The following is a 24646-nucleotide window of genomic DNA, read 5'->3' as shown; positions in this document are numbered from 1 at the left end:
CAAGTTTATTGGAATTCCACGTCAAATATTAATCCTGGACATTTTGACCTTTAACGCAAAACGTATCTTTCATGTTGAAATTTAATTAAAAGACCGACCGCCCATCCGATATACCCAAAAGTCTGATCGGATCGATCCGCCCGGGTATAAATTAATTACGCCAAGTATGACCGACGAAGCAATAATACTGAAAGGTTTTTTTGTGTATTCTGTTCAGGTGGCCGCTGAAAATGAGAGACTTCGGAGGCTGAGGGAGCGAGTGGAAGCTCAGGAGCTTAAACTGAGAAGGTTAAGAGCTTTGCGCGGCCAACTAGACCAGACCAACCTCAACAATGTCGCTCTCAGTAAGTCAAATCCGACGCTGGAATATTTCCTAGTGTATTGTATTTCAGTTTCACACATTTGCATGTTCATATTATATATGTATGTATGCTTAAAATAAAAGCTTAGGTTTAAATCAGGTGGATTCAAATTGTGTTTCGGCGTAACCATGCATTATTCATGCCCAGTGAATGTTTTGAATCGGAGCTTTTCCGGTTTCAATGATTGATTAGATCGAATGTTACGCTGTGATATAAATTAACCATTATTGCAGTCGTTTATCGGAGTTTGAAACCGAATATCTCATTTTCGACACACTTTGACTGTCAACTCATTGATTAAATGCAAACGGATGATTATTTCATTACATATGTTCAATTCAACTTTTTATGCGCTTGGTGTATTGAAGTTTCACTTAATTTTATAATTAATTTATATATATATATATATATATATATATATATATATATATATATATATATATATATATATATATATATATATATATATATAAATATATATATATATATATATATATATTTTTTTTTTTTTTACATATGTACATAGATATATACCAGGAAGGTCTACCAATGCGCCTTCCTACATATTTAATTATAAACATTGCAGCATTTTTATTACATAAATCGCTGTATTTCGAGAGGCTGACGAACACGAAATTATTTATTTATATAATTTTAGCTATTTACCTATTTTAAAAACACATTCTTAATTACTTAACTGTAGAATTATATGTTTAACTTACATATATGTACTGTCCCTTACAGAGGTGACTCTTAGCACCTCGCAAGAATGCATCCACGGTCTTATAAGACCTGACGCATTCAGGGAGGGCATTGTACATGAGCACTCCCCTGTGGAAAACACCCCCAGCTGTCTTATTTTTTCTTACTTAACTTAAAACTAGTTTGTCCTTATTTCTAGTATAAAAACTATGTATATCTATATTCCTTATTGTATAATCATTATAGTACTTTGCTTATAACTTATGATCTAACTTACAGACAAAAGACAATATACTAAGATTTAAACTAATTCTAATACTCATCCATCCCAATTCATCTAACATACTTTTAATACTTTTTAATCTATCCACATTCAAAATAATTTTTGTATCTTTTCTTAACAATTAAATAATTAATCCACAGAGACAGCTCTGGATTTAGACTTGTACATACATTTTTACATATTGTACATAAATCAAATTCAGATATTTGTGACAGCGGGTAGGATGATTTTTGCCAATCTGATGGAGGAACCGTTCCAACAATGAAATCAGATAAATTAGCAAACTCTGATAAGAAACGATCGACTTATCCGGAGTCAAAAAATACCCAAGTCTGATCAGCAGTATTAAAGATTAGCACGGGATTGAACCCGGTAGCTTCTCTAGTCTCTATAGCTCCACTAGTAGTTAATCCAATTTCAATTGATCAGTAATCAATAGTAATTAGTAACCAAACATACATAATTAAAAAGAGGCATATTTAATGTTTTATTTTTTATATGTTTTATTTAGATTATATTCATATCCTTTATAGTACAAACATATATCATTTTTAAAGCCACCATATTAGTTGATCATTTCTTTTCAATTAATGAACAGTAACTTATACCAAAACTAGAAAAAAATGAATGGTTAGTTAACTGCTAATTTTTTAAACGTATTTTTTACATACCTCTTATTTACAAATGGAACGTTTTCAAGTAGCCAGTGTTCGATTATATAACTTACTGATAGTCTATTTACTGACCCAATCAATCAACGTTACTTTCGAAATAAATCCACGCCTTTAATGAACACTTGCTTTCGATGGTATAAAAATAACTACATATATCATTATTTAAAAACATATATTTAATCTTAATAGTTAAAGGTTACATGTTTGAACTTGAATTAAGTCTTAAAAATATATAATACATAGACTAGGAACAAAACAAAAATAAAATGTAGTTGATATAAATATGTACTTACATACATATGTATGTACATATATATAAAGAAACACTTGATGTCTTTCGAATATGGTGATCTAGCTCATGTTTTGTTTAAAATTTATATGTTCGTATTGAATAATATGATCAATTTTTATTTCATATTATAAAGTTTTTTAAAGCGAGGATGGAATTTCAAATTTTCTTTTCATTATTCTCATTCTCGTTTTGCACGCAATTTTTGACGGAAATTTCACTTTTTCGCATTATGCCGCAGAACAACTTTATCGTCGAACTTCCAATACTCACCTTTTCCGAAGAGATTTTTCTTTTGCGTTCCGCTGACGAGTTTTTCCAGCTTTTTTTCCGAGCCCGTCTTTGCGATGATCAAAACGGATTTATTTTCAAATGATTCGTTCAAACTTTTCCCCGCTTGCTTGAGTACGAATATAATATTCATATGTAAATGTATGTGGTGTTCAATGACGATGCCAATGTATAGAAGGTGTGACATATTTTAAACAATATTCACAATATATGTATGTGTGTGCGAAACTTTGCGGGAAAAGTCATTTGAATTTCGTGGAACTACAGTTGATTTCAAACAGAGAGTTCGTGAATACGAGCTTTTGTCGAAAGTTTTCTCCGATTATTCGAATCGAATTTCGATTAAGTATTTGAGTATCGGCAAAGTTAGATTAGATTTAAAGTATATTAATATCGTATTCGCATTGCGCTTCAAACGTAAAATTCGATTATACATAAAGCCCAATATAAATTTTCAATTCATTTTAAACAATTCAATACAACAAAAGTATATATTTTTGTTTTAGTTTAGAGGAGATTCCTTATCAATTACAGTCAGTCAGATTTTTTGAAATACATAAAATGACCACTTACTATACCTATATGAATGAATTCAGTTCGGTCAGCTAATTAAATCACTTGCAATATGCAATTTATGATATTCTATAGAATTTTAAAATCACTCATGTTATCATGAGAATAAAAAAAACATTTAGTTACGCGTAATAGCACATCAGAACTTCGTATGTCAAACTACGAACCAATTTTCAAAATAAACTGACCGTTTAATTATACTCATCGTAAAAATAAAATATTGACCAACTGATATATGTATTATTAGATATATGTATATATACATGTAAGCTATAGCTGGTAATTTATTTTATTATATAATAGTAACTGGCCGTTTGTCTACTGACTCGAATGTGTCGACATTGTATTTTATTTACTGACCAATTATCATATTATATACATATGTACATAATAACGGATTTTAAAGATATTACACAATTTGCTATATATGTACATGTACATATAGGCCTTTAAATATATAACAATTATAATGGTCAGTAAATTTTACAAAAAAATTGTGATAATAGTTTACTGCATATATGTATATACATACATACAAATGGACGGTCAGTAAACCGCTTAAATATTTTTTGACAAACATACCAAGTCAAGTAGTCAGTGACCAATAGTACATACATATAATTTACTGATCATCTATGAGCTGATGAAATCAAAAGAAGTAACTGACCAAATAAAAGCAAGGCTTTAAATATATAACCAGCGGCGTGGAATAGTGGTTAAAATATTATGTTTTCGAGCAGAGTGGTCACGGATTCGAGTCCCACTAGAGTCTTGGCTGCTAGCCAGACCTTGGTTTGTCCAGGTCGATCGTTTCTTATCAGAGTTTGTCAATTTTTCTCATTCTCATTAAAACGCTTCCTGTAAAATCGGCTTCTCCTTTCTATCTCTTCAGCTAATCTCAAGTTATACAGCGTCTTGAGGTTCGCCAATTCGATTATAAAAAGGATGTGGCTATTTGTAGGTACAGTACATATGACATATAGTCAAATGACACGTCTTTTTAACGGCACCCAAATGTCAAATAAATTAAATTGAAAAATAAAACTTGTCTCTAGTGCAGTAGTGTGCTGTCTGAACTATAGGTCGTAAACTGTCTTTATAACCTTATAAAAATGCTGCAAAAATTTGTCCATAGATGTCACTGCGGGTGTTTGTATGAATTCGCGTTGTATAAAATGCTTATGTATAGGTGTATTATTGATTGTATTGAATATGTTTAAGTGGACTAGTCGCTTTGGAGTGATCTGTAAAGGCTAGTGTTCATGTTCTATGAAATAAAATAAAATAAAATAAAGTGTAGGTTCCTAAGTATTATTTATTAGATGATTTTTGGATCTTGTGAATGCGGTTTTTATCCCCGGTAATTACTCTTTTCAAATGTACATATGTATATGAATGGTGAATCATCTCGTGTAGTATAAAAGCCCGAGTGCAAAATTTGGAATTTTCTAATAAAAATTCAAAGAAAATCGGTCAAGTGGAAATCAGTTAAGCATCCCTTCGGGGAAGGCTCTACCGAAAAGCAATCAAAAGAACAAGTTTAATCTCATAATTGAATTAGTTGCGGAGGGTCACGTCATCGGCATCCCCGTCTACGATTTATTAGCATTTAAATTAACCGGGACCGGCCATGCAGTTTAATGTTTCGTTTGCCTACTACTTCCCCTCTATATACATACAAATATCATAGTAGGCTGTATTGAAAGTTTAGACCGGACTCCGTGATAAAATATAGCCGGGGATATAAATAGATTTGGGAAAGTGTCATCAAATTTGACAGCAGTCCCATCAATGTCGGCTTATGACGTGATAAGCCCCCGAGGGATATCAGAGGCATCGACGATGAGGCTTCATAACATTACCATAATTGTATTTTATCCTGCCGGGGGGGGGGGGGGGTATATAATAGTATACAAAACAATCTGAAATAAAATTTGTATAATAGCTAGTGATGTATTGGAAGCCCGATTAGATTACTTTCAATCATCGTGGAAAATCGATGCTGTTTAGCGTGCGGTGTTTTATTTCGGCTTATTTTTCGTTTTGACGTGACGTCGTGATGGGATACAATATGTAAATTTAAATTAGAAAAGTTTTCTTGGTTTTTTTTTTGAATTAGGGAAAGCTTGACCGAATCCAAACGATGAGAGTAATATCCTTATCTGATGGTACGTTTCGTATCCAGGAAATTTGATTTGTAGATAAAGTTGACGAATTCACATAAAGGACTAAATCGATGATCGGAAACTTTTTTATACTTTTTTTCTCATTCGAAAATATTTTTTCACATTTTATGTACATATATACGAGTATATACATACATCATATATATAATATCGCTATTCTGTATATCTGTGTATGTGTGTGTGTATCTTCGATAACGCTTGTCGTACTATAATAGTCGCTTCGATTCGACATATGTTCATATATAATCTCACTATTATGTGTGTCTGTGTGTGTGTATCTGCCATAACGCTCGCCATACTATAATAATCGCTTCGATGCGAAATATGTTCATATATAATATCACTATTCTGTGTGTCTGTGTGTGTGTGTATCTGCGATAACGCTCGCCGTACTATAATAGTCGCTTCGATTCGACATATGTAAATAAATAATATCGCTATTATGTGTGTCTGTGTGTGTCTGCGATAACACTCGCCGTACTATAATAGTCATTTTAATTCGACATACATATGTATGTACGTCACAGATAAAACACTGCCAATAAAATGTACGAATATAATTACAAAAGAAAAAACTTTTATATATACTGTTTGCTACCAATGTTTCCTCTAGGGAAATAAGTCTCTGAGCATTTAGCGCCATCTATTGAAAATTTATTTAATTTTTTTTTTCTATTGGTGTTTTATGTTGTTTATATGTACATAGGTAGGTAGGTAGTTTTTATCATTTTATTTTCATATTAAACAATTAAATATAAATATTAAATTAAATATATTAAAAAGGTATGAAAGAAATTCTACCGCGTGCGGATCGAACGCAGGACCGACCACATTTCTTTTGTGTTTTTTTTTATTTAATAACTTAATATGCCAACACCTATGCGATGACATTTCATCGGGTACAACACTAGTTTGTGCATACATATATAGATATATGTAATGTGATGTAATATATGTACATATAATAATTCGGTAATTTCACTTTAAATTAATTGGTTTTAGTGCATTATTCGTAATTGGAAATTTAAAGCTGCAAACATAGCGATTCAATTACATAAATCTGTTCGATGAATTTGGTAATTACTCTCTTATGATGTGCATGAAAATGCAGTAAAATTCAATATTAAATTCACAGTTTAGTGCATTTAATATTAGATTACGTATTTTAATACAGTTTTCATTCGACCGCATACAACACTTTTACGCTTCTTAAAATCTTAAAAAAAAAGAAAAGCTTCTTAAAATTTTAAATATGTTACCTTTTTGATAGTTAAACATTAATGATGAGCTTTTAAGCAACAGATAAAAAAATATTTACGATTATGTTGTACTGTATTATTAAAATGGTTGAAAGCCATAAAAAAGTTTGCGAAATTATAGCCCAAGAAGTTTTGTTCATATTTCTATGACGTATACAAATCTTATATGTATCTATATAAAACTGAAACGAAGCCTGTAATTCTTTTCTGATTGGCTGTCGTCAAGTCGTTTCTGATTGGCTGTCGTTAAAGACGTTTGTGATTGGTCGGTCGTTAAATAATGTTTTGTTTCAATTCAAATACATTTAATAATAAAACAAATGAAGAATTTTTTATTGTTAGATCGTAGACTGCATTCTTGTAAAATTATTTTATTATATCCGTACTAAAACGGAAGAGATCGTCAAAAGTGGAGCCAAGCGAAGCCGGGTAGCACTACTAGTATTAAATAAAAACCGCAATTTCTTAGGAATAATTATAAAAAACTTGCTCGTTTTTGACGTATTTCATCATTTCAATCAGCAGCATAGATCAATTGTTAGCATGTAATGCTTTTGGTTGTGTGGGCACGGGTTCTATCCCAGGTTTTGTGTTGCTGGCCATTCCTTGGATATGTGACTCCAAGCTCGATCGTTTCCTATCAGAGTTTGCCAATTTATCTGATTTCATTGAAATGGTTCCAAAAATTTTGCAACCCTCTCCTATCTCTCACAAAAAATCAAATTATTCAGCATCTCGATGTTCGCTGATTTATATAGATGCTGTAATATTTCCATAGATGTCTCTGCGGATATTAATCGATGCTTGTATTTGCCTTGTATAATTCTTACAATACTTCTGCACAATGTTTGACCATAGTCGTGTTTAATGTACATAAATAAATGGGTGTATACCTGTATATATAATTAACCAGTGTTGTGCCCGTTGATTTCAACGGGTGTTTTCGGAATAGAATTGATACACGAATTAAAATAAATTTATATGTTATAGACATATATGTAAATATAATGTAGGGTAATTTATAGGCGCGCGCACGCATTCATAGTAAGAAGTTGAGTGCGCGCATTACACGCTCGCCGATCCTACCCTTTCACCCGTTTAAAATGATGAATTAATGTGTGTGTGTGTCTTCGTGGATGTGTGTATGTGTGTACGACGTCACCCGTCGCTCGGCCTGACGTCACTCGGTGCTCATTATCAGGAGCACATGTCAGACGGTCCACCCCCCCCTACTTCCCCGCTTCTCCGCGTCTCCTCGACACGATCAGTCGTCACGCCACATCCCTATGCATAACGTATACTCCTGGTATTCTAAAATTTGTTACTTTTTTTAAATCTCCATACTTGTCGACGCGTCCGCCACAAACATATCCACATACATCGTGTCCGTTTTTATATATATTAAATTGGAACAATCTGTTAAAGTGTGCATGATTGATTGAATAAAAATAAAATAAATGAAAATAAATCTTAACATTTTATTTGTACAATGATTATAGAAAATATTCAGCATTGCTCAAAAGTAATTTATTTCCATTCGACTTCATCTCACCTTTCATGGTGAGTAATACGAAAATTTTCTTTTGAATTTCATTTTATTAACCACACGATATCTCAAATGGACTAAATATAGCTGCGACCTACATATATACATATATTCAATATATAATATAATAAAATATCAATTTCTATCGCTTCTATCCACCCACCACTTTGCCATTCCCCATTCCCTTTAAGGGATGGATAGATTAGCGGACTCGAGGGAAGTTAAATTCAAAACCATCGATTAATTACCCGAGTCAGATTCTATCAGAGTTTGGAATAGCCGATTATTATAACTATTATCCTTTCGATAAGCCCTATTGCGAAACACAATCTGTCCTCTGAGACCGAACTACCCGTTTAGCAGCAATATTACGCAAGTCTATCAAATTGCACCGATTCGTCAATGGATTTGGTCATAGCTATAAAATCATTTCAATATATATAATATAATATCAGACTGTATTCGAATCTTCGGAAAAATCACTATTGATTTTCCATTGCCTAATATATGTAATAATGCGTTTGGACCTTAATAACCTTCGGATTTAATAAGTCCCCATTTTCTACTCTTATCAAATAACGAAACAATACATACAATTGGTCGAATTGAATTAACCTTCGTAATGTGTGCCATTTGGCTAAATGGTCACCCTACACCCCGAAGGCATTAATGGAAACCGATCGTTTGCAATGCGAAAAAGCTGTGTATCCATCGAATGGTCGAACCTTTAAATTACTCGACGCTTAAGGTACATATATCTACTTTTTGCCAATCATTAATCCAGTTTAAAGAAAACGATTACTAAACTTTTCACCAAACGTGTAAAATATTAAATAATTCAAATTTAAATATTTATTTTTTAATAGATTGTTCAGTTCAAATTAATGTTTTGACTATCATTCATTTATATAATATATACAATGCATATATACATACCAAAAAGACCTTACGAGTAAACCCCAATGCACCTTCCTGGCCAATTCTAAACATCGATAAATAATTTATTTATTAGTAATTAAACAGAGGGTTGCAAATAATAGGGTTGCCAATTTGTTGGAACCGTTTCAATGAAATCGGATTAATTGACAAACTCTTGACATTGGAGTCACCTATCCAAGGTCTCGTCAGCAACAAAGCTAGGAATCGAACCCGTGACCACACAAATGAAAGCTAATTAGATTTTGATTTTCAAAATGATTTTTTAAAATATTAATAAAATTTGAATGTAATTATAAACCAAATCGCCTAAGCTAAGTCAATTTTTCTAACAATCATATTAAATTCTAATGAGCATTAACCAGGCAATAAATCACGATTTCTCCCAGATAAAACATACGTACATACTTGCATGGAATGTCAAAAATCTTTTATTTTGAATTCTTTACCCATCATTTATTGTGGATATTGTAACGTGGACGTGTACAAGATCGGTGTGAAAGACGCAGCAGTTGTGGTAGATTTAGTTAATGGTTCTTGATCCGTCGGCTTGCCAGCTCCGAATGTATTGCGGGCCAAAACCGCCGAATATTTGTACTCATCGGGTACTCTCACACAAAGAGATCATTGATCAATGAGTTGCGATACAGGGACCGGGAACTGAAACAGGAATTGGGAATCGGAACTGAAACAGCAATCGGGATTCGTCACTAAAACAGGTATAGGGAATCGGAACTGAAACAGGAATCGGGATTGATTAAATGAGTCATTTCATTTTCCAAAGTTCATCAAGCTTCCATGTATAATGTTTCAATATGCAAGTACATTATTTAATATCTGATTTTATAGTTCGAAAGTTTGCCTTACATAATATATCGATGTATGGAAATTTGAATGATTGACAGTTAGTTTGACAATCAATCACCCCTCATTGATGACATCGCAGAAATAATCACTGCATAAAACATTCATTGATGTGGACATCGCCTGGTAGTTAGCAGTTAGTATTTGGCGTAGTAATTTTCGTTCGGTAATAGTATTCATTCTGTAAATTTACTACGGAATAAATCAAAACAAATTTAAATACGCGTACTATCATCGATCGATTTACAATATAACAAAAACGTAAACCATCAGAATATCAAATTTTACGGTTACCTCGCTTTGTTTTCATATTTTATTATTGTGAATGAACGTTTCGTATCTCCCACCATTCGTTCGATGTGAAAGAGCTTTCCATTTTAAAGACTTTTATGCGCGCATTTCGTTAGACCTGTCACGGACTGATTTTTAAAAGGTCCCGTCTTTTATTGGAAGCCATTACGCTTTTATTTTAACCCCCCGTCGTGCTTTTTTTACGAGAAAATAATTTGAATTTGGCTTCGAACCACTGTCGGTTCGCATGTCACAAATTACTCCACATCCCTTATTTTATCGTCGAAGTTAAAACGCCGGTTCTATCATCGTTATTGTTTAAACTCGACGTAACCATGGATAATATGTGATGGAACAGCCGAAGAAACAAGACACGCAACTCGACTGTTAACTTCGTCGTAATTCACTTACAAATTGATTCATGTGTAAAAATCTTTACAATATGAATACCAAAAGGTACTGAAAATCGGATTATCCTGCTGTATTTATATGTGGAATTATACATGATATGAAATTAGGATGGGGTGCGTTTGGACGAATGAATGTTGTCTTTAAATCAAAAATGTCACTCTACCTGAAGTAAAAGAGGCATTTTGCCAGTGATGACGTATGGATGTGAAACTTAAACATTGAACGCCAAATTCAATGCACTCAAAGAAGTATGAAACGCTGTATGCTCGGCATAACGAGGAAATACAGGAAGTGGAACACGTGAGTGAGAAGTATGACAAAGGTAGAGGACATAGTGGATAGGTTATATAGATTGAATTGGCAATTGGCGGGACACGTGGCTAGAATAATGGACGACAGATGCGAAAAGGTAAAAGGAAGACCACTGGAAGATGGGTAGACGAAATTAGGAAAATGTTTGGGGTGAGATGGATGAGAGTTTCTCAAAACAGAAACGAGTGGAAGCGTTTTGGAGAAGGCTTCATCCATCAGTGGATGGTGAATGGTCGTAAATGATGATGATGATGATATATAATTAATTGTATTTGTAAAATATTTTGAATTGTTAATTCTTATATACAAACATATTGGGGTATAAAATTTGTAATTTCTATTACACGTAAAAAATTCGATTATCGGTTTGGGAGATAATTGATACAAAAACTTAAAAAAAAGAGGAGACCAATAAGGGAAGATACCATTTCCGGTCAACTTAAAAATCTACGTCGTATCGATAAGAATATCAGTAACCGATACTAAGTGTCTAACGGCTTTCAAAAAAATCCCTAAAATACACACACACATGAAAACATGATCAGTGATCGATTTTGAGTTAGAATCAGTCGAAATCTCGAGTTCGAATTTTCGCATGTACACGAAACTTCATCTAATGTTACTACGTACATAGATAATGTAGAAATAGGTTTACCTGTAATAAAATAAAATAAATAAAGGAGTCACGATTTCACATTGCAGATATGCTAATACGTATCGCATGACATTGTACGTCAATATTGTGTTCTATGTACCTATACATTTAATATATTCACTGTTTCATTGTGAAAATTTCGACTTTTCCACTTCCACGCGAATCGGACTATATATTCGGATGTAGAAGCTTTGAGGTAGACCATTTTCCAGCGATTTCACATAAAAACCCTTTCGTCACGTAAACGTTTACCTCTATCGGAGGTGAAATACCTCCATTCTGGGTTACGTGTCACGTGAAGCGCGCTTACTGCCAACACTCGGAATACTTTACGTCCGCAGATAAGTAAATAAAACGTAATACACCGAGGAATTTTTTCATTTAGAGAGCTGCTTCAGAGCTGACCGAAGAGCTCCCAGAGGACGAGGACGAGCTTTTGTGCTCGAATATATGCGGGAAAATTAAAAAGTCATCCTTCAAAGCGACACATCCGAACGTTTATAGCCCTACTTTTTATTTTCGCGACACGAGTGTATATGAATAAGTCTCTAAATCTGGCAGTAAGACGTATCGGCTTGACGTAGTGGCTATTTATTCCGGTTACCGGGATTCGATAGTGGATTAAGGGTGGAATTTTCTTCGTAGGGAAATTTTCGCTGTAAATTCTTTCAGGGTCATTAACGCCTTAACGGTGGATTCAATTTGAAGATTTGAACGTTGGGACATTTAAGCGAATCGTCTGAGTCAAACCCCTATAAGTCAGGGATGTTTATTCGAGGCACCTATGTACATGGGTTTCGAAGTGCTACATAGGGTTGATTCTAGTTGTGAGTAATAGAATATATTCAACCTATTCGTGACCATTCTGTGCATTTTTTGACTACATTTTTTTTTATTTATATTGAAATGAATCAATGAAAGATGGTTACGTTTAAAATAGTAGTGTGCAATTAAAGTAAACGTGTGATCTTTAATTGGATGAAAATATTATTTTTTTATTCATTCAAATAGGTAAAATAAAAGTCTAAAAAGGTGTGATTTTTTATTGTAACCTTTCGTATAAAATATGCCTTTATATGTACATATGTATATATGCTTATTTTACATTTTTTAAATTTACACAAAGTGTAGATCACTTAAATGTATGTATGTTTATGTATTAAGTTGTAAGGAAAGCTTTTTGGTAATACCTCAATAATTCAATGATAAATGTGTGAAGTGAAACCTCGATCAAAGTCAAGGTAAAAATGCAATATAATCAATTACACGAAATAATAATAAGTTAATGCGAAGCGACGTTAACAATTTATCAATACAGAATAATTCATTTGATCCGAAAGCTCTAATGCTGTACTGAAAGCTTTCCCTGAATTCGAAACCATAATAATACAAGAATCAATCTATCAAGATAAAATCCCAACCAAAGTCACGACAAGATATCACATAATTAATTATAAGGATAAATTAGAGCTCTTGCCAACGAATCAATATGAACATTCATACATAACTTTGATTATAATATATCAAATTGTATTATTCAACATAGAATTCCGTCTATTTATTAGGCCTATTAAAAAATCGATATATGTATATACTGATTATTTATCGAACTTAAATTAACATAATTCACGAACTACTGTAAATTCCAATGATAATTATATGACAGTGGCGACAACGATAGAATACGTGAATCTTATAATACTTGATCATAATACAATGTAATTTAAAATTTAAATTAAATTATTAATTATTAAAGGGGTTTCGCTTTAGATTGAGAAGTCAACTAAAGATAGGTTAAAAAAATTGCAGAATACATATCTCATGAAGAGTACATTTTATTTTATTTTTATTTATTTTTTATTTTACATATATACCAGGAAGGCCTTACAGGTAAATCCCAATGCGCCTTCCTGGCCAATTACAAATACAAATGCAGCATTTTTTTATTATAAGTCGTTGAATTGCGAGACACTGAAAAAACTCGCAAATTAACGAGACATCTATGAATTGTACATAAATTTTTATTGTACATCCATCAAATTTCAAATAGTGGTGACATAGTAGGTAGGAAGGATTTTTAGCCAATTTTTTTTCCGGGAACCGTTTCAACAATGAAATCAGAGAAAATTGGCAAACTCTGATAGGAAACGATCAACCTGGAGTCACAAATCCAGGTCTGACCAACAGCATACTCTGAAAAATTCATTTTCATTCAGGGATAGAACCCGGCACCTTCTTGACGGTAAGCAGAAGCTTAACGTCCGAGCTATGCTGCTGGCTGTTATATATCTTACATATCTTACATATGTAAATGCATATACACACATACATACCAGGATAAAATTTATGTTAAAATCTTTGAGTTGGATAAATATTAGTGATACTCTGAAAGTATGTATGTTGGTTGTTATTTATAAATTAGATTAAAAAAAATATTTTGAAAGAGGAATAGACTTATACAATCGCACTAGAGGTAGTAACAATTTGGTTTAACAGAGTTTAACAGTAAATAGAAATAGAAAAAGTGTATGTAATCATATATGCACATATGTAATCAGTTTGCAGATGAAAATGGTAAAAATGGACAGTATCGATATTTTGACTGATGTTTATAATATTTATATTTTTTACTGAAAAAAAATAACAAACAGCATTACAATACATGCATACATAGGTAACATTGACACCGAAATTAATCATAACAATGTAAAAAAAAGTAAAAACAAAGAAGAAAAGTCATTGAATAATGATGATATGGGATATATGTATGTATGTACCTACATATGTATTGCTAAGAAAATAGAATATTTTAAAGCAAGACAGGAACAACAAAAAGGAATATTTTTAATAGAACAGCAAGATCTAAATATGTATGTATGTATATAAAAAGGAATTAGAGGAATAGTTGGTAGAACAGGGACTAGTGTGAAATAATGGAGAATTGTGGAGAGATCTGATTATGCATTGGAATAGTATTTTATTAAATAAATAAGGACTATCAATTATATAATTCAAAAACTTAAACAAAAAACATAAACCATAAATTTTCCTCCTAGATTGCAAGGAAATAAAACGATCGTTGTGAAGAGATCTGGAATTGCAATAGGAATGGAATTTTTTTATTTATGTATTCTAAATTATTAACATATACATACGAGATAGAAAGGATTCCAAACAGTACTAGCAAATTTCAGATGACTTTAAAAGCATGGCAACAGTACTATGGGATTTAAATACCTATCCTTGATCACGCTTTCGTGGTTTTTAAAAATGTTTGTCAGTGTGGATGCATGTGTATTTGGGAGATAACTTCACACTGAAACTTCGCATTGGTTAATGAAATACTTAACGTTCAGTTGAATTTTTTTTAATACATAAATATATATATATTATTTATAAAGACATGAAATTGAATATAAGCCAGTCGTTTGTCTGCATTTACTGCGCATTTAATCAGACGTGAAAGAGGAGCGAACCGCACTTTTATCTCCGCCCCTATCTGCGAAACGGTCGTTTACCATCGAGACTACCACGGGGTGTTTTTTACCCCCGCGGAGGGCGATAGGAAGTCACACCTCGCCTCTTGCCAGGTTAAAACGACTCGTCCAATATAGTCAGCCGTTAAAGTGAAAACGACCCGTTCGTAATGGCGCCGCGAATGTTTTCGGCGATCATTTGTACGGATCAAAGGTAATGGCGGCTCCCCATAAAATTCCTTATAAAAGTCCCCGTGAACGTGGCCCGCCAATAAAACCCATGAAGGGGTGTTTGACATCGCTTCGAACCAATGTAATACGACCATAAACCGAACAACACACTATATTGGCTACATATATACATATGTACTTTGTCTGTCTATAAACATGCATACATGCAATATGTATCCAATATATTCTAATCTAATATTCGAAAGAGACTTTGTATGCGGTGGTGTCACCCTAGTGGTTTCCATGGGTTTCCAGAAACCCGTTGTTAAAAATCAAACGTTTCCGAAATCTAAAAATTCATATACTTTTTGTCAAAAATTATACATTATACTTTCATGTAATGCCTTGGACAAAAAAAATGTATATATGTATGTACATATATATTTTCATAATGATTTTATTGAAAAAAAATTGGAAACCCGTTGTTCCAAAATTTGGGGTGACACCACTGTTTTTATTTAAGTTTTGGTTCGGTGAATCCGTGACTTTATCGAAAAAAATGATATGATATCATATCGATTCCGTTTTCAGTTCCGGATCCAGATACCTTATTTAGTTCCGGTTCAGGGTTCTTGTTTCAGTTCCAGATTCAAACTAATTTAATAAAAAAAATAAATAAATAAAGTTTACTATAAGATTAGCCATGTTCAAGTGGTTTACATAAAAAATACCGAGCGAAGCCGGGTTAAAGCACCAGCACTTGATATGTTAGATTTAAGTTAGATATTTTGATTAAATTACAATACATTTTTACTTACTTAAATAGTAAATAATTATGTTATTTGGCCTATCTTTAATAGTATCGGTAGTAAAGAAAAAGAAATAAAGAGATGTATGAAATTTGGATGGAGTGCATTTGGACGAACGAATGTTGTTTTTAAATCAAAAATGCTACTCTGCCTGAAGATTAAGATATTCAATCAATGCGTTTTGCCAGTGATGAAGTATGGATGTGAAACTTGGACATTGAACGCCAAGATGCTACACAAAGTCCAATGCATTCAAAGAAATATGGAACGCTGTATGCTTGGCATCACGAGAAAAGACAGGAAGCGGAATACGTGGGTGAGAATTATGACAAAGGTAGAGGACATAGTGGATAGATTAAATAGATTGAATCGGCAATGGGCGGGACACGTGGCTAGAATAATGGACGAAAGATGGATAAAAGAAGTGCTAGAATGGTACCCGAAAGAATGCGAAAGGGTAAAAGGAAGACTACTGGGAAGATGGGTAGACAAAATTAGGAAAATGTGTGGGGTGAGATGGATGAGAGATGAGTGGATGCGCGTTGTAGAGGCCTTCATCCAGCAGTGAATGGTGAGCGACTGTAGATGATGATGATGATGATGATACGTATGTATATAATTAAATTAGTATTGGATGTGGCATTAATTCATTGCATATAAATTAATGAAAAATCCCCACCCTTACATCATTATAATTCAATACAATTCTAAATTATTTCCTTAATATAAAAAATACATGAAAGGAAACAAATAAAAACGGGGTGAAGGTGTTGAGTATAAAATACATAATAAATCTTTCAATCTCAACGTTATTGGCACTGAAGATGTCAATATAATGTGGCAATATGTTGAGAAGATCGATTGCCTCAAACAGAGGCGAGTTCATGATTATATTGGTTTTTGCCTTTATCTAGGGGTCGGAAAACATCTAATCAGAAATACTATTATATGTGAGAACATTTTAAATGGATGCTGAAAAAATGTATCAAATTATATTAAAATTAAAATTATATTTTTGAGCCTACACTAACTGGCTTTAATTTGAGAAAATATTTATTTTAGAACTCGTAAGACTTGTTCACGTATTTTCTTCCTAAACTTTATCAGCAGGTTTTATACTTATTATATACAAATTTTGTCCCGTATTCGATGTAATTTAAAATTGTATATTCGTACTATACTTTTAAGCTACTTTAAAACGTACCACACATACAACAAGGCAACAATAGCTTATTTTGATATAAATGAGTCCTACTTCACATTCCTCGTAAGGCACTGCTTGTAGATTTTCCTCTCGAAAAGGCTCGTATATCTTGAATGCTTTATACTATCTAGGATGTTTCTTACGTTTTAGACTTGCAAGCAATATACTTAATGATACATGCAAAAAATACTTTGATACTTGATTTGAAAAGTTCTCATAGTGACAAATAAAAGTGTCGCCGGAAAAGCACGATGCAGATGAGTCCTAATCGCCGCATCGTAAACAAATCCTCTTATTTCCTGTCGGAGAGGTTCTGCCGTGAAGAAGGTCCTGTCAAACGGCCTCTACATATACTAATGGTCAGACGAGTATCCTCACGCATTGTGTGCCATCGTCGATATATCTTCGTTAGCGTCATTATCCGTTTCACTCGAGAGGATTTATTTTTGTTTCCGCATACACGAACAAAGGAGATAAACGGCGGCTTTGTCGAACATTGTTTTTATTTTTTACGCTGTTGCTCTCCTCTAATAATAATTATGAGAACCTACGCAACAAAGGTACAAAACAAAGAGTGCTGTACATACATGGCTTTCATTTTTATTTTTTATTATTTTTCTTTCTTTCGGGTTTATGGCATACGCCACGTTTGAACTGTATAGTAGTCTAATATTGCATTCTGTCTTCTTTTGGCGTGCCGGAACCGTTTGTGATGCCGTAGACGCTGCCACTTAATTTTCCAAACCGCAAAAAAGCCCCTCAGAAATACGATTTCCTTTGCGAGCTTCTCAAATTTCTAAGCTCACCCTTTTGAGGACTGACGGAAGGTCGTCGCCGAAAGGAGAAAGAAAAAAGAAAACACGCGGAAAACGAACTGGCAAGAAAATGCCAAATTGGCAATACTTCAAGAGCGCTTCGAAAATATTTGAATATGAGGGGACGAGTAGGCTTTTTCATACATGTACATATATGTATGTATACCTACATGCATAGTATATTTGTTTTTAATCGACTTGCCTTCATCTCATCGATCATTTTTTCAATACTGGCCAATATATGTACTTGTTGCATGCACGTAATTCCGAATTCTTTAGATGCCATTATTGGCAGTGTGTTGAATTTATTTTTGGTCAATTTTTTTAAATACAATTTAGTTGGTACTACAATTTTTTTAAATACAATTTAGTGGTCAGAACACTATCTCAATAAACATGTTTCAATAGAAAATACTCAATATAAAATAGTAATAACAGTGGGAAAAAATCCCAAGTGAAAATACGTACTTTTGACTTTTGATTTAAACTGGATGACTACTTAGAGAGATTTGAAAGCTGAAAAGTACTACAAATGGAAGATAAAATACCCAACTATAGATTTCAATATTCATTTTGAACAGGAAATTGACACATTTTGAGACATCGACCGAACAACACCAAGATATATAAAAATCGCGCGATTTAAAAAACACATATCTCCGAATCTCGAGCCAATCAACATTTTTTATTACCAGATTCGTGTTCACTGGGCATAGATCTATAAGAAAAGTCATATTTCGTCTCTAAACCAAAAAAAAAATTGTCATTTGTCGAACAGTGTAATTAAAGCATACAATTTAACGCATTTTAAAAATAATTTTTAGTTTTATTTCTACATATTTTATATGTAGGTATATGTAATACTTTTATTGTGGCCTTTGATAGTTGAACGGGTAATTTTGAAAAGAAATTAAATTTTACATATTGTATAAAGTTATATAGAATTTTTTTTTTTTTTTTTTTTTTTTTTTTTTACATATATACCAGGAAGGCCTTACAGGTAAATCCCAATGCGCCTTCATGGCCAATTACAAATACAAATGCAGCATTTTTATTATAAGTCGTTGAATTGCGAGACACTGAAAAAACTCGCAAATTAACGAGACATCTATGAATTGTACATAAATTTTTATTGTACATCAATCAAATTTCAAATAGTGGTGACATAGTAGGTAGGAAGGATTTTTAGCCAATTTTTTTTTTCCGGGAATCGTTTCAACAATGAAATCAGAGAAAATTGGCAAACTCTGATAGGAAACGATCAACCTGGAGTCACAAATCCAGGTCTGACCAACAGCATACTCTGAAAAATTCATTTTCATTCAGGGATTGAACCCGGCACCTTCTTGACGGTAAGCAGAAGCTTAACGTCCGAGCTATGCTGCTGGCTTTTTTTTTATGAAAATATTTTTGTATGAAATTCAGGAATGTATGCATAATAAAATTCTTTAATTTTATACGAAATTCTGAAATCAAACACATTTCCGGTAACATTTAGATATGTATGTAGATATAACAAATAAGGCGTGAAAAAATGTTTATCGTTATAGTATGTAGATATTATAATGACATTTCAATCCGTTTTTGTCGGCGATCCATCAATTTGTTCTCTTTGATGTCGGATATTATTCAGGAGTGTCTAATAGAATTTAAGTATTAGATTTAATATTTTGGAGCACTTTCGTGTCCCTCTCGACTCTGAGGCAAGTCAACGAACGAAGAAAAACAAAACTCGAATAAGATTTCTGAGTGTCCGTTTATGGAAAAGCAGCGTCTTTGAAGCACTTAGTCGTCATATTGATGACACTTAATTAATATCAAATTTTAGAGATGATTATTTTCAAGTTAAATTTGATATTCCGATGCTTATTTGTTGTTTTTTTTTTTGTTATAGCTAGTGACTTGGAATCGATACGGGCACTTTTCAATGAAAAGGAAAAAGAGTTGTCTGTGGCCGTGGCCAAAGTGGAAGAGTTGACGAGGCAATTGGAAGAAGTGAGAAGAGGTCGAGCTCCTCCCAGAGGACAACCTCCAGCTGCTTTAGAATTGGACAAGCTCCGAAGAGAACTTATGGTTCGTATAAATGTATTGTCTTTTTTATATTATTCAAAATTTGCGTTATCGTATTACACAATTCATAAATTTATTAAATTGCTAGTCAACCTCCCCCCAACACGGTTTTTTCTTATTATTTCCTGCATTTTACTACCTTGTTATAAGGATATCGACCTTATTAGATCAATACTGAATAATTGTATCATTCTGAATTTATTGAATTTAAAGTATATATATATATATATATATATATATATATATATATATATATATATATATATATATATATATATATATATATATATATATATATATATATATATATATATATATATATATATATTTATACATATAAATATATATATATATATATATATATATATATATATATATATATATATATATATATATATATATATATATATATATATATATATATATATATATTTATATATATAAATATATATATATATATATATATATATATATATATATATATATATATATATATATATATATATATTTGTGGTTTTCGGTTGTTTTTACAAAAAAAATTCACTGGTTTTAGAAAATTAAGATTTTTTTAAGTTTTAAATTTTTATATCGAAAAAAAATTATATATATACATATTATGCAAAAAATAATTGCTTATAAATTAAATTGAGTTATAAACATTATGAACTTTCATAAGATCATAATTATATATCATCATTACAAATAATAAAATTTGTATTATATAATATATCAAAGCCGTAAAAAGGTAGATCCTGAATATGCATGAATAATTAAATGATTTAAATAAGCTACTATCAATAATATATTAAAAACATGCCTCTTCTATAATTTGTATATAAAATTCGAATTTTATTATTTTATTTTACTACCGCCATCTATATTTAAAATTTAAAACTGGATAAACGTCAGTCACTTTTCATAAATTCAAATTTTAAATGCGTCTTACACGATATTTTTGCACCATCGTAATGGCGGAGGATCCATTTACTTACATTGATGACCAAAATGAGCAATATGGCAAAGTATTAAGACGATCGGATAAGAGGCAAGTTTTTTCCTGAATTGTAATCGTAAGTGAAACGTAAAGTATTGAATAAAATATGTAATAAAAAAAACTGTAATCGTGGAATCGTGAATAAGAACACTGCTGAGATGAATTTGTGTCCGAAAACGTAATGAATTATGAAATATTTCCATCTTTCAAAGTTATTTTACACATCTGTTTTGTTCTTAACAACTTTAGATAACGTTTTCTATACTTTTATACCTAAAAACACAAAAACTATAAATTATGAAAAACCCAATTTGCCGTAATTCTGAAAAGCCTTGTGTAAGTTATTGAAACTACATACTTTCAATAATATTTTATTGGTTTAAGACCTGGTTCATTACTAGATCTCAAAACCGTACATTTATTTTGATTATTATATAATATTTTCTGTATTTACCTTGAGAGGACGATTTATCTTTACTATTTAAACTGGAAAATGTGTTATTAAAATTATGTATTTATTTACAATGGAATTAAACAGCTTTCCGCCACGATTCGGCACTTTTAATCATCCGGTTGACCAAGAATCTGAATTCGCAATTTATTTCCATTAAAATTACATTTCAGGTTAATTATTTGGGCGCCCCTTTGTCTCCGCCGCTCGTCGTTGACGTTTTTGATCTTTGTCGAAGTATTTCAAAAGTGTATTGTGATAGATTAATGAAGGTTCGTTCTCTCTCGCTGCGAAAGTCTCGCCCCACTTTCAATGGAAAATTTGATAGCGGATCTTACTTACTTAATGAAATACTTCTTGTTTTGAATGAGTCTGAAAAGATCGAGGGGAAACTTTTCATTGTTTTAAAGTCCCCGACGTCGCGTCATACTCCTCTTCTAGGTATATTTATTATACGCACGCAGATATCGAATTTGAAAGTTCACCCGGGAAAACTATTCCGCGCTTTTCCGGCCAACTTTTCCCCCAGACACGTTCGCGTCGCGCTAACGACGAGCGAATGAGGCGGCGATGATCGACGCACGTTAATGCAAATTGTTATATCGCCATTAAAAATTAATTGGTGAATCAATTTCGGATTCTGCGTGCCCGCTGGAAGCACTCTGCCGCTAAAAGGGGGCATAAAATAAATTTTAATACGGCGTAAATGGAAGCTCGTCGCGCAAGTCGCAATAAATTACCGAGCCCGAAAGCGTTTATTACCTAAGTGTACTATTCAATGTGCACGAGTATAAATTAGAGAGACGAAGATCGCCGAAAATGACACCAGACCTGGGACCGTGCTAAATCTAAAGAAAATTCAGGTAAAATTTTAGTCAAATGAGCATGAACAATCGCACTAATTCGACTTTTATTTACTTTGAAATTTCGGCAATCTATAATAGTGATTAATTATATTACTTTACATGTATTATTTATTTATTTAACATATTAGCCACAGTTACATTACAGAAAGCTCCAACACGTCACTGTGCAACAATGACATGATAACAATAATAACACAACATCATTATAATCATAAAATCATAAAAATAACAATCATTCACAGTTATAATTGGCAAAATCAACCACTGGCATTCATCAACAACCACTCAACCAGATTAGCATAGTTTATATGGGGACGCGACAATTGGTGCAAGGCCAAAATGTTCAACGACAAAATGTACCCGAAAATTAGTGCACTGACAAAATGTACCCGCGACAAAATGTACCCGCGACAAAATGTACCCGCGACAAAATGTTTAAGCGACAAAATGTTCAAAAATGTTCAAAATGTTCAAAAATCCTAAATTATCCTATTTTAATGGCAAAAGTAACTTTTTATTGTATTATATTTATCGATGTATATGGTACTTTTTATCGTATAGATCGCGGATGTTATTAAATTATTATAAATTAAAGGTGTTCTCAACCGTACCAACATATTCTTATTTAAATTGAACAATTACATTTTAAGCGAATGTCATTGTGACTCATTGAATATCATTTTAAGATGTCATTGAATTAGTATAAATGTCAGGGGTTCTCAACCGTATCCAATATTTTCTTATTTAAATTGAAAAAAAAACTTTCTAAGCGTATGAACTCCAGATTACATTGCATTAGTTTATATGGCAGGGCTTCTCAACCGTCTCCAAAATTTTCTTTATTTCAAATGAATAATTTACTTTTTATCGTACACATCCCGGGCGTTATTAAATTCGTATAAATGACAGGGGTTCTCAACCGTATCCAAAATTTACTTTATTTCAAATGAATAATTTACTTTTTATCGTACACATCGCGGGCGTTATTAAATTAGTATAAATGACAGGGGTTCTCAACCGTATCCAATATTTACGTATTTAAATTGAAAAAAAAAACTTTCCGAGCGTATGAACTGCAGATTACATTGCATTAGTTTATATGGCAGGGCTTCTCAACCGTCTCCAAAATTTACTTTATTTCAAATGAATAATTTACTTTTTATCGTACACATCGCGGGCGTTATTAAATTAGTATGAATGACAGGGGTTCTCAACCGTATCCAATTTTTTCTTATTTAAATTGAAAAAAAAAATGTTTTTATGCGTATTGCAGATGTCAATGAATTAGTTTAAATGTCAGGGGTTCTAAACCGTATCCAATGTTTACTTATTTAAATTGAAAAAATTACTTTTTAAGCGTATGTCATTGAATTAGTTTAACACCTCTTCTTCGCACCTCTGTGAGGGACAGTACATATAAGATAATTATAAATTTTAGAGTTATTTACAGTTAAGTAATTAAATGTATTTTTAAAATTAGCTTTATAGCTAAGATAATATATAAATAAATAAACGTTGAACGCCACGTTTTATTTTGATAAAACAGTTCCCAGCCAGCGGTCAAGTGTACTTCGAGTTTTAACATTGAATGTGACCTTTACGGCGTCTCTAAATCAAATTCACATAATTTTTTTCCAAAATTTTGTTTAAAAATGCAATTATTTTATTTCTTCTGCAAATAAGTCTTCTAGTGTACATTCGCAAGCTATATGTATAATGAAAGTTTTTTTTAAACTTAATATTTCATTATACAATTATAAGGCAAGAATATCAAATATTAATTTAGATAAATTTAATGTATTATTTTACAGTCAAGTCTCGAATTACGACTATTCGGATTAACGATGGAGAGATTTTACTTAGTGTTTAGCAAAAAACAAATGTATGAATCGGACATTGTATTGTAGAAAAAAGGAGGTATGTAAAAAAGGCAGACATTAGAAATTTACAGCTAAAATTATTTTTACATACCTCCTTTATGTTTCACATTAATATTGCATCATTTACAACTAACTATTATGCGTAAGGGTTGCATACAAAATTTAATTTTGACATGTAAAAGACAATTAAAATGTAAATGTAAAAAAAATCACGCGCGTTGAATAGAGATGGCAAAACAATAATATATTTTGAAATTAGTTCTATGATTGACAGAT

General features: G+C 32.1%; 1 protein-coding gene across 6 annotated transcripts in view; it reads left to right on the top strand.

Annotated features, from left to right (window-relative positions):
• The window catches only part of ASPP (Ankyrin-repeat, SH3-domain, and Proline-rich-region containing Protein), a 436173-nt gene that overhangs the window by 386603 nt on the left and 24924 nt on the right, over window positions 1-24646 (top strand). For 3 of the 6 annotated variants that reach the window (XM_077432022.1, XM_077432018.1, XM_077432023.1), the window contains 2 exons: window positions 218-344; window positions 20004-20182. In XM_077432022.1, coding sequence (XP_077288148.1) covers window positions 218-344; window positions 20004-20182 — 306 coding nt within the window. Of the gene's footprint in view, window positions 1-217; window positions 349-20003; window positions 20195-24646 lie in introns of all 6 variants that reach the window. The other 3 variants (XM_077432021.1, XM_077432017.1, XM_077432020.1) reach the window with 2 other exon arrangements.

The sequence above is a fragment of the Arctopsyche grandis genome, chromosome 6 (genome assembly GCF_051622035.1).
Source record: "Arctopsyche grandis isolate Sample6627 chromosome 6, ASM5162203v2, whole genome shotgun sequence".
In the NCBI taxonomy this organism is placed as follows: domain Eukaryota; kingdom Metazoa; phylum Arthropoda; class Insecta; order Trichoptera; family Hydropsychidae; genus Arctopsyche; species Arctopsyche grandis.
The sequence above is the reverse complement of the archived record's forward strand: the minus strand, read 5'-3'. Positions and strand labels throughout refer to the sequence as shown.